This window comes from Pygoscelis adeliae, unplaced genomic scaffold (assembly GCF_000699105.1).
Source record: "Pygoscelis adeliae isolate BGI_AS28 unplaced genomic scaffold, ASM69910v1 Scaffold608, whole genome shotgun sequence".
NCBI classification, from domain to species: domain Eukaryota; kingdom Metazoa; phylum Chordata; class Aves; order Sphenisciformes; family Spheniscidae; genus Pygoscelis; species Pygoscelis adeliae.
Genome location: NW_008825407.1, coordinates 387722 through 404486, shown reverse-complemented (window position 1 = coordinate 404486; position 16765 = coordinate 387722). Strand labels below are relative to the sequence as shown.

General features: G+C 40.0%; 1 protein-coding gene across 2 annotated transcripts in view; it reads left to right on the top strand.

Moving 5' to 3' along the window:
* The window catches only part of ARHGEF12 (Rho guanine nucleotide exchange factor (GEF) 12), a 78359-nt gene extending 62386 nt beyond the window's left edge, over window positions 1–15973 (top strand). For both annotated transcript variants that reach the window (XM_009330403.1, XM_009330402.1), the window contains 14 exons: window positions 546–671; window positions 1481–1595; window positions 4213–4313; window positions 4567–4644; window positions 6208–6283; window positions 6695–6862; window positions 7376–7463; window positions 8394–8483; window positions 8636–8712; window positions 9076–9303; window positions 11167–11652; window positions 13317–13630; window positions 14419–14491; window positions 15121–15973. In XM_009330403.1, coding sequence (XP_009328678.1) covers window positions 546–671; window positions 1481–1595; window positions 4213–4313; window positions 4567–4644; window positions 6208–6283; window positions 6695–6862; window positions 7376–7463; window positions 8394–8483; window positions 8636–8712; window positions 9076–9303; window positions 11167–11652; window positions 13317–13630; window positions 14419–14491; window positions 15121–15131 — 2031 coding nt within the window. In that variant the 3' untranslated portion in view covers window positions 15132–15973. The remainder of the gene's footprint in view (window positions 1–545; window positions 672–1480; window positions 1596–4212; window positions 4314–4566; window positions 4645–6207; window positions 6284–6694; window positions 6863–7375; window positions 7464–8393; window positions 8484–8635; window positions 8713–9075; window positions 9304–11166; window positions 11653–13316; window positions 13631–14418; window positions 14492–15120) is intronic.
* The last annotated feature ends 792 nt before the right edge of the window (window positions 15974–16765 follow it).

The window sequence follows — 16765 nt, the reverse complement described above, 5'->3', positions numbered from 1 at the left end:
TAACAGATGAACCATCTGTCATCTGCGGCACATTTCTCGGCCCTGCTTGTGGCTATCATTTCCCCTAGCCATGTTTTTGTAATACTTCTGTTTAGGAAGTAAGATGTTATGTTATATTCTGGTGTTTAAGCATGGGTGTCCCTGAGAAACAAGATGACCTTTGGTCTTGGCTTTGCTGACTAACAGTCTGGTAAATAATCCCTTGTCATTCGTGTGAGTGCAGTTTTTTCTGCTCTCCTTCTGGCTGACAGTAGAGACATGGCACTGTATTCTCCCTCTGAATCAGGAGTACATTTATGGAAAGGATTGGATGTGCTAGGTCTGGAGACAGGAGAACTGTAGAGTTTGAGATGTAAAGGGGTTCCTCAGTAGACTGGGAAGACAAGGCCTTAAAAACAGGATGGAAATTACTTCTCCTGTTTTGCCAGTAATTCCCTTCTTCCCTGGCGAGACTGGTTCTGCTACGTGGCTATATGTCTGTTGAAAGTGGCACATGCTGAACTTGAGTCTTATCTAAATTTGGCTTTCTTGGCTTTCTGGCACAGTTTAGTGGACCAGCAGAGGAGAAGCTGAAACATGCAACTGGCACGTTCTGCAGTAACCAGCCCTTTGCTCTAGAGGTCATCAAGTCACGCCAGAAGAAGGACTCTCGCTTCCAGACTTTTGTGCAGGTGAGTTTTATGCAAGGGTTTGAGCTGCCTGAGGATGTGGCTGGTGGCCAGCGTAGCATAATGAATGGTTGTAGATAAAGTTACTATAATTAATGACATCATGTCTCACATTGTCTTCAGATTGGGATCATTTCCAATACCATATTTATCTCTGCTAATCGTTTCTGGAGAGAGGAGCCTTTAATTCTGGGGAACACAGAATGTCCTTATAGAATGCAAGAAAGCAAATGCTGTCCCAGGCAGGAGATGGCATCTCACTTGAGATGGCTGTTTCCCAAGGATGAGTACTTCTGTGGGGAAAACTGCTTATAGTAGTGCAATTTTGATGCATGCCACGGGCAGAAGTCAGATGACATACACCTATTCTGCCTGCGAGGAAAGGGGCTTGACTACACGTGGCATTTAGAAGAGAGAACATTATCTTCATTATGACAGGCTGGGAAGAACTTCAGTAATACAAGGGTTGAGGTTATATTGAAAAATGTACTGTAGTTTTGCTATAGCGTGAAAGCCTAAACTGATGTCTTCCCTGTATGGCAGTGACTGAGATTGATTGGAGATGGTACCAGGCCTCTGTGAAGTAATGAGGGAAGGAAGCCACTGCTTTTGTGATGAGCCTTTCCTATATGTAATTGCAAATGGAGAGAGGATGTGTTGTCTGAGTGATAGATCTTGGCATTTCTTGTCTTGTATTTAATTACTGGAAAGTGAAGTAATAGACGTTTATGTGATGAATAGATGTTACACATTCAGGTAATTATAGTCTTAATAAAAATGACAAATGTAGTTACTGTGCTGTTTAATTGTAGGATGCTGAGAGTAATCCACTGTGTCGCCGGTTGCAGCTGAAGGATATCATTCCCACAGAGATGCAGAGGTTGACTAAGTACCCCCTTCTGCTGGATAATATTGCTAAGTACACAGGTAAAGCCTTTCCACCAGGGTTTGTGCATACATCCAGCAGGTTTTCTAGGCAAATGTGATTTCAAAGCACATGTTGAAGAACAGTTCAATTTTATGGGTCGGTATCTGTTTTCATTGTCGGTATCTGTTTTCATTGTGACCTTGCTGCTGCCTTCCACACAGGAGGGCAGGTTAAAAAAATAAATAATAAAAAAAAAATCCAGTCTTTGTTTCTAAATTAAATTCATTTTCCTTCTTATGAAAAACAAAAAGGGGGGGAATTCAATGTGAAATAAGGGAATGACAGTCTGCATTGGGTTGTTTTATATGTAGAGTGCAATATAATCATTTAAATGTAGTTTTAAAAATGAGGGGAGGGGAATGCTAAAGTTTTGAAGATAAACCAAACCACTCTGCTTATGAAAGTTCCTGGCAAAACAACTTGATTTGCTATTAGTTTTTGAAGAAGGAAACCAGGAACTCCTGACTGCCTCCTCTCCACCCTCCAGTTCCTAGCCTGTTTCTTAGTTTTACAATGACTATTACTGTTATTAATGGTTTTTAATGATTGTGACAACGAAATGGAAGTGAAGAAAATATTTTCTCTGCACCCTTATGTTTCTGATTGTATAAGAGTATGTGATAACGTCAATAGCTGGAATTACATTCAGAAGAAATAGAAACAGAGGAAAAAGAGTGGGTATCGTGTAACTCTTTCTTATTACATGCTCTTAGCAACCAAAACTTCAGGAACTTACTGAGAGGCAAGTTGCATTTGTGCTATTATTTTGAATAGTCATTAGCCTGCCTGTTCTTCCTGTAATTTTCTGGATATATTTAACTCCTTTCTACAATCTTAAAGAAGGAAATAACCAGAAAGAATTCAGTCACTAAAGATGATACTCTATTTGTTTCAATAAATCAGTTTTCAATAATAAACATGCTCTGTTAAACGTATTTTTTTCTTGAATTCAGGAAATTAAGATAACTAAATCAAACTATTAAGAGAAAACACATTTAAGTGAATTCCAATTTCCGGGTAGATGCATTTGAGAGAGAAAAAGAATAAGATCTTCCATATCAGAAGTCCCTAATTGTCCATTACTAACATTAAAATGTGAAGAATGAAGAATCTAAGAAAAACCTATCAAGTTATGTCATTGCTTAAACAAGCTTGGATAGACATGGATAGGGCATGCTTCCGAGCAAGGAATTAAAAAAGGAAAATATTATCGAACCTGAGCAAAAATCAGGTAGTGTTAAGGCTTATGGCAAATCAACATGTTGCTTTAAAGAGAACAAAAAGCAGATAATACAGAACAAATTGATTTTTTTTTTTTTTAAAGTCAAGGTTTTCTTGTTCTCAACCAAGGGTGGGGTTTTTCTTGTTTGTTTTTTGTTGTTTTTTTTTTAATCAATCCTCAGTACTATTTGTTTAAAATTCCCAATATCTGGGGAAAATGTGCACTCAGAATGCAATCTGACCTACACGCCTAAAGTCTGATATAAAACAAGTTTCATATAAAAATCTTGGATGTTATCAATATAACGTTAACTAAGAATTTGAAAGAGATTGAAATTGGAAAGAAATACTTTCCTACACAATAGACAGTAACATAATCTTAACCTTCCTCATCTGTTGAATCTCTAAAGCACTACAGAACGTTTTCATGTTCTTGCAGAGGGTGGAGTTTAGCTGGGATGTGTTACACTGAACGGTATTTCCAGCATAACAGGCAAAAATATGATTAATAATTCCGTGAAGTGCTTTTTCAGGTTTACTAGCAGATACCTGCTGCAGTGTAATTTCATTACTCATAAAAAAATACACTGCATTTACAAGTTGACTCTAATCATAATTAGGAAAGCTTGTGATACTCCATTATCCTTGATGTACTTATTTGCCTCTTAACTAAATTTGTAATGTGGCTTGTGGTAGTGAGAATTGATGGGGTTCACCTGTGTCTATCTGTATATGATCAAGTGACATTGGCTGGAAAGATATCTCTTGTTGTGATAAAAGACCGGTTTTTATAATCAGACTGCATGAATGTAGCCAGAGATACTTCTTTTCCTAAGCTGTTAAAATAAATACAGGCTGGCTGGATGGAAAAAGTTACTATGTAACACATTTTTTGGATATTTTGAGTTATGTTTCTTTGTCTGTTTCTTTCTCTTCCAAAATAAACAAATAAAAAGGATTGTGAGAAATGCAGTAGCCAGTAGTCAGTTGCTGAATCCTGGGACTTTGGCAAGCTGGCTGTGTGTGATCTTAAGTATCTACCCCGAGACCCTCTTTGTACCACGATGGAGTCTTATTAAACTTTTTAGATTTCTCAGAATACTTCTCAGATTGATGTTTGTGGAGTGAATAGTTGTCACAAGCCCCTCAAAAAAGGGAGAGTAACAAGTGCTGTGCTGCATACGGCGATCATCAGAGGCCGGTGTCTTGTGCAGGGCGGAATGAATTCTGTCCTGTCACAGATCTACTTTTGTCATTTCACCTTTGAAATGCAGTGCTTTTGTTGATAGGATTTAAGCTCTCTTTCTCAAATTTGAGGTCAGCAAACTGCACTAGATTTCTGACTTTTTCTACCTTTATTGGAAACCATTATTACATTTCCTTTTTCTCTTGCAGAGCTGTCTGAAGAGAAAGAGAAAGTGAAGAAAGCAGCAGATCATTGTCGTCAGATCCTTAACCATGTGAACCAGGCTGTCAAAGAGTCTGAGAACAAGCAGGTAGGAGATGAACGCAGTGAGCATCAAGGGTTGGGGAGAAGAGAGTTGAAGGGCGGCAAGCTGTTTAAGACACCTAGAGTTTCTGTACTAGCAACTTTATATTGTGCTTAAAGATGTTTTGCGGCATAAGTATTCCTGTAAGAGGCGGGATCCCAGGCATTTATGAACATGTGGAAGTATTCGTGACTGCCTGCACTCTGACGCTAGTGAGTTTTGCTTATCAAAGTGACCATCTTCATTGCATTTTCTGCAGCATTTGGAAGATTATCAGCGTCGTCTCGACCTGTCCTACTTGAAGCAGTCTGAGGATCCCATGATGGATGAGTTCAGGGTGAGTGACAACATTGGAGCAATCTCTATGTAAATCGTGATTGCAACCCTGTTGTTCAGTTTGTGGCTCTTTCTACTAGTGTCTTCTGATGTACAATCAAATGGTCTTTGGAGATAAATATTTCTATACAAAATTAAAACCCATTAGTATCAGAAATTTGAGTTTTGCTACCTTCCTGAAGATCTCTGTGGATGTAACAACTTGGTTCTGCACATAGAAGTGCTGATGAAGCTTGTAAGTTCTGTGAAACAAATCTTAATGGTCTGCAAGCTAATGCACTTCTGCATCACATAAGAGAGCTGGTAGACGATAAATCTTATTATGGATATATATCTCACATGATCACATGTCTTAGGTGTGCTGTTGGAACTGGGGAGACCTCAGAGAGCCATGAGGTGTAGCAATGCAGTTGGCTTTAGAAGAAGAGCTTGTACACAGGCTGATTTGTGTGTACACAGGAGATCCACGGGTATAGCCAAATAAAGTCTAAGTCCGGTGCTAAAAGTACTGTGTTTCAGGGCCCTGTAAATTCTTGCAGTTACGTTAGTGAAGCTATCAACATCCTTGGAGCAGGACTAACTTTATGAAATTCTCATGTATCAAGTGAATGATGAGCACCCATAGGCACTTGCAACTTGGAACAAATCTTTTCTTTTTTCTTTCACACGTGTTCCAAATAGGTAGCTTCTATACAAGGACTCTTCTCCCTTCGCTTCTGCACCTTTTCCTCATGAATTGGTACTTTATCCCCAGTTCTTAATTTTTGCCACTGTTTATTCCTGTGTCTTGTATAGATTCTCTGTTGTTTATTTATCACTCCCCTATCTTGTCCACAGTTAGTGTGTATCCAAAGAAATTTTTATATGAAGGCTCCTCTGTAAAACTGTGTCATGTATCCTTCCACAAATAAACTTGCAAGCATTTAGTTAGGAAATGAAGAACTTACTGGCAGTTATGAAATCTTGCTGTCATTGATTGTAGACTCTGTGACTTGGAAGGAATGACTTGTGAAAATTGTCACTTCTACTTGCCTGCTGATCTAAATGTCACAAGCACTGAAATGACTGAAGAATCCATTGACATTATAAAGTCCATCAGATCAGTGGAATAATTTGTATATCAGTATATCATTTGTAGGCACACTTGACTTGCAAATCGAGTGCTGAAGCATTAACCAGTTGTAACACTAGAACTGCAAACTTTATATGGGATATTGGAAAAACTCCTCCTAGAAATCAGACGACATCCTAATGCCTTAGTAGCTTCACTTAGTAGGAAAATTCTCTACTTTGAGACCCCAGCATCTGCAGAAGAGCAGGGAATGAGGAAAAGTGATAATAAACACCTCTCACAAGATTTTAATTTACAAGCATGCTGGATAACAAACACCTGTCTCAAGAATTTTTTTTTTTTCCTCACATTTCTTTTTCCAGACCAGGTTTAGCTGCATGTATCCAAACCGGAGTGCCTGTTCTAGCTTTCCGTCTGACACTCCCATGCTTTACCATTACTTGCTTCCACAGAAATTTCAGTGCTACTTTTTTTTCTTTCCCCTGGTGACAGAATTTGGATCTAACAAAGAGAAAAATGCTTCACGAAGGACCCCTAATTTGGAAGGTTAATCGTGACAAAACTATCGGTGAGTCCTGTTCCATCAACTGACTTAAAGTTAGGTTTGTATGTGTTTGCTGAGAAGGAGAGAAAGAGAAAGCATTTCTGCAGTTTCCCATTATGATTCTTACTGCCACCTATAATAATGCCTGTGTGTTTCTCAGAGCTGGCTAAATTATTCTTGTCAATTCTGGAATGTGCTGGAGTATCATTAAGGCCATGCAGGGAACAGCAGTCAGTCATGAGATGATCCAATTCTATCTGTAGCTTTCTGCTGTAGTTTTGATGAGGAAGATTTGCAAGCTTTGCCTAGAATGGCATAGCACTGATTACTGCCTCTGCATGAGTAATCAAAAGTGCAGCCTTTTTCTTTCTGCAGGGGTGTGATAGAAAACTATGAATCCTTAACTCATTCTGGGTTCTTTTGCACTCTGTGCAGATCTCTATACTCTGCTTCTGGAGGACATTCTGGTGCTGTTGCAGAAACAAGATGATAAACTGGTACTGAAGTGTCACAGTAAAATCTTGGCATCGACAGCTGATAGTAAACACACCTTCAGTCCTATCATCAAATTGAACACCGTTCTGGTTCGTCAGGTGGCAACAGGTCAGTGTAACCAACTGAGAAAGCAAAAGAGGAAGCAAAGAATGAAGATTAGATCAGTTGAGGGTAGATGTTTTTGTCTAGAGTTCTAGAGTAGAACATGGAAAAATGCGTAGGCTTAATTCTTGGTTGTCCAACGTCTTGCTTTGTATGTATAAGCTGTTTAACTTCTTTGCATCAGTAATAGGCATGGCTTGAGTTTTAAATAGACTTCTAAATTAAAGTACTCTGATTGTATTAGATGAAAGGTACTCTAGAAGTTATTAGGAGGGGAAAGAGGAGAGATAAATCTGTTTCAAAATGTTTTGGGTGGTAATGGCTCTTCCTTTCAGGACTAATAGACAAATTTCCTGGATAGGGAAAAATCGATGTTTGTATATTGTAGCATTGGAGGGTTATCCCATGAACTCTTCTTTCATTGCTTCTGGTTGGGGTTATGCCCAGTTTTAGGAATTTTCAGAAAGCTATGTGGGACAAGGCATCTAGTTAAATTCTTCCCTCCCTGTGTTGCTTCAGATAACAAAGCTTTCTTCGTCATCTCCATGTCAGAAAACGGCGCCCATATTTACGAGCTGGTGGCACAGACTGTTTCGGAAAAGAATGTGTAAGTAATCGGTTCAGCTCCATCTGCTTCTTGATTTGTTGTACCTGAGAGATCTTTTACATCTGCTTGCCTGCAGTAATTGTGCAGGTGTCCATGAATTACCTGAGTTCCTTCTCTAAGCTTAGCTGAAAACATAGCTATGTTGGCCTATGTAGGAAGTATCCAAGGATAGTCTCTCCCAAGTTATAAAAAGAAGGGGGAGGGTGTATACACATACGTTAGTGAGCGCATGTGTGTATGTGTATATGTATATACACACACATACGTATTAAAAAAACCACCCCATACATACACTCAATGCTTTTGTTGTTGTTGGTTGCTGTCTGGCTCGCTCCAACCCCTTTTCTGACTTCAAAAATGCTTTTCTTTACCCTTGCAATTCTGGTCTTATGTGGCTGACTGCCAGATAAGTTACTGAAATAATCCTGCATTTTCAAGCAGAACCAGTTAGCCTTGCAGACTTTGATACTAGCATCATAAGCACCCCAATGCATGAATTTGATTCCCTAGCTAAACACTTTTTTCCCTCTTCAGTAGAAATGCTTTTCTTCTAAGGTATAAGCAGGGCATAGACTTGCTTGTATGATACATAGCAACTGTTCTAGCATGTAATATGTGAAATGTTACTTATGTTTTCATATATATTTATATATAAAATAACTACCTCACCTGACAACTCCTGCTAAGGTCCTGTCATTCATTTCCTTCTGCTGAAGAGTATCCTGGTGAGGTGAGCATTATGCTGTGGTGCTTCACTTGTGGCTGCAAGGTATTACTGAGGAACTGAATGTAACGAAATTAAAAAAAAAAAAAAGATATTTCTGATAAGAAAAGCAGTAATAATATTAGCTGGATTTAAGAGGTGTTAAATAGAGAAGTATTCATTATGCTTCACATCTTGCATGTTTTTATTTGGTGTTTCTACTGCAGATGGCAGGACCTTATAGCTCAGATGGCAGGGACTGTAAAAATGGGGAGTACCAGAAGAGTGATTCCATTACCACAGTCAGGACCTGGCGAGTAAGTAAAAGTAGCTGGAGTCAGAAGGGCTGGTTTTTCTTTTTCCAGTACCCCTTCTTCTGCTCAAAGATTGCCAGCCAAAGCACGGATTCTCATGTAGCAATTCAGACATATGTGACTGAAAGAATGTGTTCATTCTTTCCTTCCTGCAGAGAAGAGCGTGAAGAAGAGGAGCAGCAGAAGCTCAAAGAGCAGCATGACATTCCTGCCAGTAGTCTACAAAGTCCAGGTAAAACAGTGGTCCAGGTAAATGGTATTGGTCGATTTGCTACATGGAGTGCGAATGTGCCAAGCCATATTCCTTGTGGTAGCTTTGACACTTTTCTGGAAAGGAATGATTTCTTTACAAGTCGTGTAGACAAGTGATACTGAACCTCTTGGAAATGTAGCTCTTACTATTTCCATCTGTTTTATAAATTGATGGGAAAGATTCTTTTTTCCCCTGGAAAGAACTGGCCTTTTACCAAGCCCATGCTCAAGAACTGTATTTTTTAGTGTTTTCAGAGATTTATGTCTGAAGCAAAACTTTCTGTAGTTTATCATCATATTTGACATAGTTGTTTAACCTGAATGTCTGTTTTCTGTTTACTAGATAAAGATTTGGGCCTTGAATCTCCTTTAATACTGAATGCTCAGTCTTCTTCGCCCATCATGTCTGAAAAGTCCAAGGTAGAAAGTCTTCTTGTGTCAGAAAGACAGTTTGATAAAGTGCAGCAGGCAGACCTGACACTTAAAGATTCTTCTGCATGCTATGAACACACAACCACCAGTTTACCTTTGGTATCAGAAGGGCAGTGGGCACTGGATGCGTTAAGGAACTGTAAGTATCTGTGGGCAGTGTCTGGTGGGATGTGATTTGTGGATGGAAATTGTTACGTCAACCGTCTAAATCAATGAGCTAAAATAAAATCTAAAGCCCATTTCTATTAACTATCAATTCTCTCTGTGCTGTAGATCACAGCATAGCAAAACAAAATGGATCCGACAGCAAGGAATTCTAAGTTCTGAATTCATATCCTGGCCCTTTCCTTGGCTTTAGGCATCTCATTGTTTTTCTGTGGTTTTCCCGTGTATAAAATGATGGTGGTAATGAATTGTTACTTACTGTCCATGAAGTGCTTTGATGACAAAATTATGTTGCAGAACTTTGTGCAGTGCTGTACAGTGCCACTGCTAGTCAGCAGTTTTTTAAAAGGCAATGCAGTTAGCCTGTGGACTTAGTTTCACAGCACTAGAGCAGAATAGGAGAGGTTGCATGAGTTGCAGAATATGATTTTGCATATTTTTTTGTAAAATCCTGCAAACAAGATTGGATACATGTGAGCTTGACAAAGTCTAGGTTCAGGTTTTCTGAGGACTTGGGAGGTGGTGGCATATAATTAGTTCAACACTTGTGTGTGTTGAAAGGAAATTTTCCTGATGGATAGATTATTCTGTAAAATTGTTTGTAGAAGATTTTTAATCATTTCGTCTGTGGTCCACCTCCTTTCAGAGGAAAAATGCAGGGCTATGCAACCTACTTGATCAGATCTAGCAGTGCAATTCCTAAATATAACTTCCTAAAATTTGGATGAATTCATTAATCCATATATCTCTTCTTGGCAACTCCTGAAAGGGGCACAAAGTCCCTCAGTCGTACTTGGAGGGAATAGTCTGTATTGCTTCTCTGTGGGTCATTTGCTTTTACCAAAATGACCAATTTACCAAGAGCATACATATCCTTGGCGTGAATTCCCTCTTCCGTCTCTCTGTACAAGTAATGTCAGTTCTCTGCAATCTAATAGTTTATCTTGGATCTTTTGATCCATTTATACTTCTTCTTACAGGATTCAAAGTCCTTTTCTAATTCTGAATGCTGTATAAATGTTCTTGCTACTTGTTTTCAGAGACCAGTGATAAGATAATCTTAGTCTGCGGGGTGTGTAAAGATAGTATTAGTGGCCTAGCATCTCATGACTGTTCAGACTTAAAAGAGCAGCCCTCTAACAGCAGAAGCGGATCGCTCACATTTTGACAAGAGCCTTCCACTTAGATGAGTGACTGTTCTGTTGTATGAAATCATAGCTTATCTTGGGCGTTATAGGAGCACTATATGGTGAGAATGAACAGTGTTCTTATGCTCTTGACAGTATCATATTTTTGTTTTGAACAATGTGTCCTTATTATGAAGTGTTTGGTTGGGATAATTTGAGAGCTAAAGGAATGTGGGTTGAAGTTCAAACAAGCATAAATTTGCATGAAATTTTAGGGAAAATGTGTCTTCAATTTTTTCGATCTGTCATTTCAAAGTTGAGTGGAATATTCTCAATATGCCTGTTTCTCAGGTGGGAATCCCCTATTACAGCCATAGTTTTTAGTTCACTTGAGGGCATGGGTAAAACCCGGGCATTCACCTGCACTCCAACTCGCTTGCTGGATAATTTCAGTAGATGATTTCTCTGTTTTTCCCTAAGCAAGATGGAACTTGTACTGACATGTTTGCTCTTGCTTGTAAGGCAAAATGTGGAGTAAGGCTTCAGACCTAATATATTTATTTTTATCCCTGTTTTTCCTACCCAGAGCAATGAGAGGGCTGGCTGCTATGAGATACACCATCTTGAAAGGGTGGCCTTTATGTCTAGTTTAATCACTGTTAGGGAGGTTATGGTCTGTGAAGCCTTGTGAACGTTATCTCTACTTGCAGTGGGCTTGCTGAAACAATTGTTGGTACAGCAGCTTGGCTTTTCTGAGAAGGGGACCCTTGAAGACCGGCAGCGCTTTCCCAGGTTTAGGACCGTTTCTCAAGAAGCCCAGACGGAGAGTGGAAGTGAGCCTGGACTACAGCACTCTGACAATAACAAATTTCACCAACATGGAACAGACAGAATGCTTCCGAGAACCGGAACTAATGAGTCCACAGCTAGTTATGGCCTCCGGACTTCAGCTGAATCACCAGCTTCAGGGGATGCCATGCAGCTGATAGTGAGAGACCCCAGATCAAGTAGTAACTTAGCAATAGACCGCATGAGTATGAGTCTGGAGATCTCAACCACAGAGCTGGAAGGGGTGGGTGCTGATGAAAGTGGGGAGCATTTTTTTGATGCTCGAGAAGCTCACAGTGATGAAAATCCATCTGAAAGTGAACTAATGGAAAGGAAGGAGGAAGAGGATGTGCAAATACGGATCTCAGGTGAGCATATTTCATTCACTCATTGCACGATAGTCTGTCCAGATTCGGTATTAGAGACTTGAGTTCAGTTTTAAATAGAAGATACCGAAGAAACTCACAGTATGTTTTCCTCTCATGCTTATATGGTATAGGACATTTAAAGTTAGCTCTCAGTCCTTGACAGTTATTTTAGCCCTGAAAAGGGCTGTGCAAACACGTACCTGATGAATTCTCTATTTTCTGAAAGGACAAGCTGAAATACTGTGGGGTTAATACACTGTGACGGACTGTAATTACAGAGGCATGGGCACAATGCAAGCTCTTGATTGCGGTTGCCACTGGACCACTTTATCGCTCAACTGACTGTTGGGACCTGTAGGTAAGCACTTCCTTAGTCTGTACGCACAGAGCCCCTGTGACTCATGCTATTTTGTAGATACTGTGTTGGCTTCTCCTGATCAAGCTTCAGAAAAGAAACTTACAGTTTAGCTATGCACTGTTAATTGTCTCCTGTGACCTCACCCCCAGTCTGAAGCTCTTAAAGGCTTATTATTTTTGTTATTTCTTCTATTATTTCTACGTATGCTATATTTGGCAGTTACCTGAGCAGCATCTCAAAGTGTATCTATTCTAGCCTTCAAGAAGATTGTAGAGCTGTTAACTCAGCAGAAAACTAGCTCTAAGACAGCAGCTGTGAGCACTTTCATGGGGCTTTGCACGCTTTGTGTTTGGAAGGTCCTGTGATTTTGATCAACTGACATGGTGACACTCGACAGTACACAAGCTGAGCTTTATCTCATGTGCATGTTGTAGTAGAAGTAGCTACCAGTAGGTAGATTCTATATGACTATTAGTCTTGAAATCTCTTACCCATAAATATGCTTTTATTTAAAAAATGGATTCTATCAATGTGAATAAGCCAATTTGTGACTGTCTGAATGCTGCCTTCTAACTACAAATTGAAAATCACTTTTCTTTCCCTGAATTACTGAGACGTTTTAAATTATTAAAACTGTGCCAACAACTTGAAGCATCTAATTTATTTGTCACCTCTTACGCTGTGTTTACTTTCTTAACTGCACAGGGACATCAAAATTAGATTGACCTGGTTTTAGTCAATTCTGACTCCACATGCTAGCTTTGCTGTAATACTGTAGAGAAATTATTTAATATAATCCTATTGCTAGGTGCAGGTTGTGAAAGCATTTCTATCTATAATTGCTTTATCTTTTAACATATCATGAGCAAGTTAAATGTTAAAGCTAACCCATCTAAAAGCATCCTCAGGACCGAAGCTAGTTAGTGGAGGTTAGAAATCTAGCAGTCTGATTTGTCGGGTACCATTAGTGTAAATGCAGGATTTTCAGACACTATAATAGAAACACAGATTCTGGAAAAACAAGAAGGTAGGCGATTAGCTCATCTAATCGTGTAATTCTCAAACTACAGTCCAAAAACCAGGCATGATCTCTGAAGCCCAATTCAGAACCAAACTAGTCTGGTTTGATATAATCACTGTTCTGTGTAGCGTTCATAAATGCTTTTTCTTATTCATTTTAAAATGTCTCGGGAGATGGGCCTCTCACCACTTATCTTTCTTAAAGTCTGCTTAAACTGTCTACAGTTCAGTGGTTCTTGGTGATTATTGAGCTGGAGGTGTTAGTAAAAAGCTGTTCTCTTAACAGGAAATTATTTGATCCTTGATGGATATGGAACAGTGCAGGAGAGCTCCACGGATGAGGAGGTATCGTCTCTAGTTCTCCAGTGCACTGCAGGTGGCCGCACCTCTTTGGACTCTGCACGGCAGCAGCCACTTTCCCCACGGGACACCCAGTCGGATGGAGGAAGCTCCCCGTTTGCTGAGGAGATGATGGCCTCACGCTGGGGGGGAGTGGAAGAGTCCTGCTCATTTGTAGCAAGCCCTCACTTCTCTATAGAGTCACGTGTGCAGATGATGCAGTATATTCAGAAGATAGAGGATGACCTTGAAAAGTTAAAGGTATACTGTGTTTCTATTTGCAGTATCGGGGTTTTCATATTCCTTTTGGTTTTATTTTAGAAAAGAGCTTGAAAATAATTTTGAGGGGGAAGAAAGGCAGCCATGCCTTTTTTTGTCTTTGGTTCTTATCTCTGGAAGCTTTTTGAAGCAGAAACTTGATGCTGGTTTGCTTGCATTAAGTTGTGGGTTACGAGAAGCAAATAGTTCCAGTAGAGCTAGCAGGTATGTATACTGCTTTGATTTGAATTTGGAGAGATTCCTGAGGGACAGGACAAAACTGATGCAAGTCTGCAACAATGGAGTTTTGAAGGGGCCACTGACCTGAGAAATATGAATTCCTGACATAAAAAGACTTACCAAATCTGTTGCATGCTGCTGCTAATGTCAAATGAAGGTGCTAAGTTGCAGTAGACCAATAACGAGGTTTTTAGCCTCACTATATTCAAAATGATTTTTTGTATGTGGTGGGGATTCTCTATACATAATAGCCATTGCTGTAGAAGGTTTATAGCATCTTGATGTATGAGACATACTAACATGTTAAATCAGTAGCCAGCCTTTAATTTAGCTGAAATCTGAAAAGAAAGTGGAATATTGCATGCAAATAGAAGGCTTGATAAAGATGCTGATAAAGCGGTTGAGATCCATTGTGGGTCACTGTAGCAACATGGGTGATTCCAGTCCGCTCACATGCAGTGAAACTTCTTTTTTCCCATTTGAAGCCCTCTTTGTTCACTTGGTAAATAAAGAGCCACTTGAGTTTTGGGGTTTTTTTGTTTGATTTTTAGGAGGTTGAGGAAGACTACACCATTCTCCGACGCCAAGGGCTGGCTGGATCAGCCTCCACGGGAGAGCACTCAGGTATGCAACCAGACTGTCTGTAAGTCGTAGCATATACCACGCTGGCTTCAGACGTTAAAGAGCACAAAGTCAATTATTAATGTTTCACACACACACACACACACACACACACAAAAGGTTTCATCTACTTCAGCAGCTCTCACAGGGCTGAGACCATGCTGATTCCATGAAAGGTCAGTTGAATCCATCGAGACTCACATGTGCAGAGGAGCTTGTTCCTTCCTCTGAAAAGGTTGTTTGCAAGCTGTCTCACCCCTACCTGCCAAACACCTACATCTCAGGATGTACAACTTCTCTTTCAAAGAAGGCTAGACTGATGTAAAGTCCCAAAGGAAGATTTTTGAATGTGTAAAATAATTACAATCTGTCTTTCTTTTCTCTGGGGTGTCTCTGATGCTGTGTTAAGTGGTTGCCATGGGTCCTTTTAAATTGGCCTTAGGCATCCTAGAGATGTAATTGCTGGAATTACTAACAAGGGTCTTAGGGTTAAATGGGTGTGCTGTGTCTCGCTTAACACGCTTCCTCTGCTAGTACTAGTGTTCAGAAATGTTAGGCATTCATCTCTCATTGTACCTACTCTCTCTCACCACTCTTTTTTTTTTTTTTTTCTTTCTTTTTTTCTCCTTCAGACAAAAGCTAGTCATGTTTTCAGGAGTGGCTGAAGATTGGATGAAGAGTATCAGGACACAGCACCCGCTGTCTTCCTTGTGGACTCTGAGACAAGAGGGTTTGGACCATCCAAACGTAAACCGTACTCTAGCAAAGTGGGCATGGGGTGCTTTTCCTGTGGGGCATCTGCACTATCTTGTCAGTGAGGGAGTCTGTTCTATTCTGCTCCTCTCCTTGCTACCAGAAATTCATTTTTCAGAACAGAAAAACCAAACCAAATGTACAGAGCTTTGGGTGTAGGATATAAAAATGTATTTAGACATTTAAAAAAAAAAATCAATGTATTTATTTGACTTCATTCCGTGTATCAAAAGCACATTTTAATTTTTTAATCTGCCTTTTTTGTTCTATTTTAATTGGGTAGTGACAGTTCTAGCCCTCTGCATATAGTACACCCTGCCTGCCACTGCTCCTGAACCAAAAGTCAGGTCTGAGGGGAGAGGGTGTGCCTATGTGCAAGTGTATCGTTACTTCACTGGACTGGACTCTGCACTCCCTGCTGGCAATCAAACTGCCATGTGAAGAGCTACTTATGAAGGTGTTAGGATGACTGGTGGCTGGAACTATCTGTATTCAACAATTGCATGGGAACTGCTCACGTCACCACATGTGTAACAAGAATTTTCCATGCACTAAATAGCCAGGCACTTGAGATGGGCAAACTTTCTTTTTCCCCTCTCCCATTAGGGGTCTCCTTTGTTGACATGCAAGATTAGGCTGGGAGAGGAGAAAGATAGGTTTAATTTTTTCTTGACTTTGTTGGCTTTCATCATTGTCTCCTTTGTAAAGTGATAAAAATACTTGGACCTGCAGCACTTTTGTAACTCTTCTCTGGATCAAAAAGAAAAAATGCAAACCCAGAAGTGTTTCAAAGATGTGGGGCAGATCTGCCCCTGATTCACTACTGAATGAATAAGGGCTGCCATTTGAGTTAGCCACAGGTACTGCTGATTATAGGGCCAGTAAGTTTTAGTACCTGAAAGTATGTCTTGCTGAGGGCTTGGGGTGGGTTTTGGGGGTTTTTTGGGGGGTGGGGGTTGGGTTTTTTTTTTTTTTGTTTGTTTTTTTTGTTTGGGGTTTTTTTTAAATGATTTTTGCCAATGTGTTCTCACTGAAACAGAGATGTGCAAAACGAAGAAGGCTGTAACAGCTCTTTATTACTTCCTTAGGCCTGTTCTAGTGGGTTTTGCTGTTGGAATTCCTTCCAGTCTGGGAATAAGATGTTAACTATCAGGCTACTAGCAGAGCTAACACTGGACAGCCTCAGCTGGCTGTGCCTCTGCTCTGAAGTTGGTCCTAGGCACTTCCTGCTTGGCATAGGGTGCTTCAAGCTGTCCCCGGTATCACAGACCGTGAATAGAACTGCTAGTGGAAAGTGTGTAAGGCAGTCTTTTTTGCACCCTCTTCCCAAGTTTTAAACTATTTAATGAACCCAAACTGAACAGCATGCCAAACCTGTAAATCCCATTAACACGTCAGAACTGCTATAGCATTGTTTGCATCACCGCGTGCATCGTGAAGTGCTGAGAATGTGTCTTTGGTCAGCATAAAGATCATACTCTCTGCTCCTTAAAAACAAACATTTTCTTTTTAACTACTGGCAAG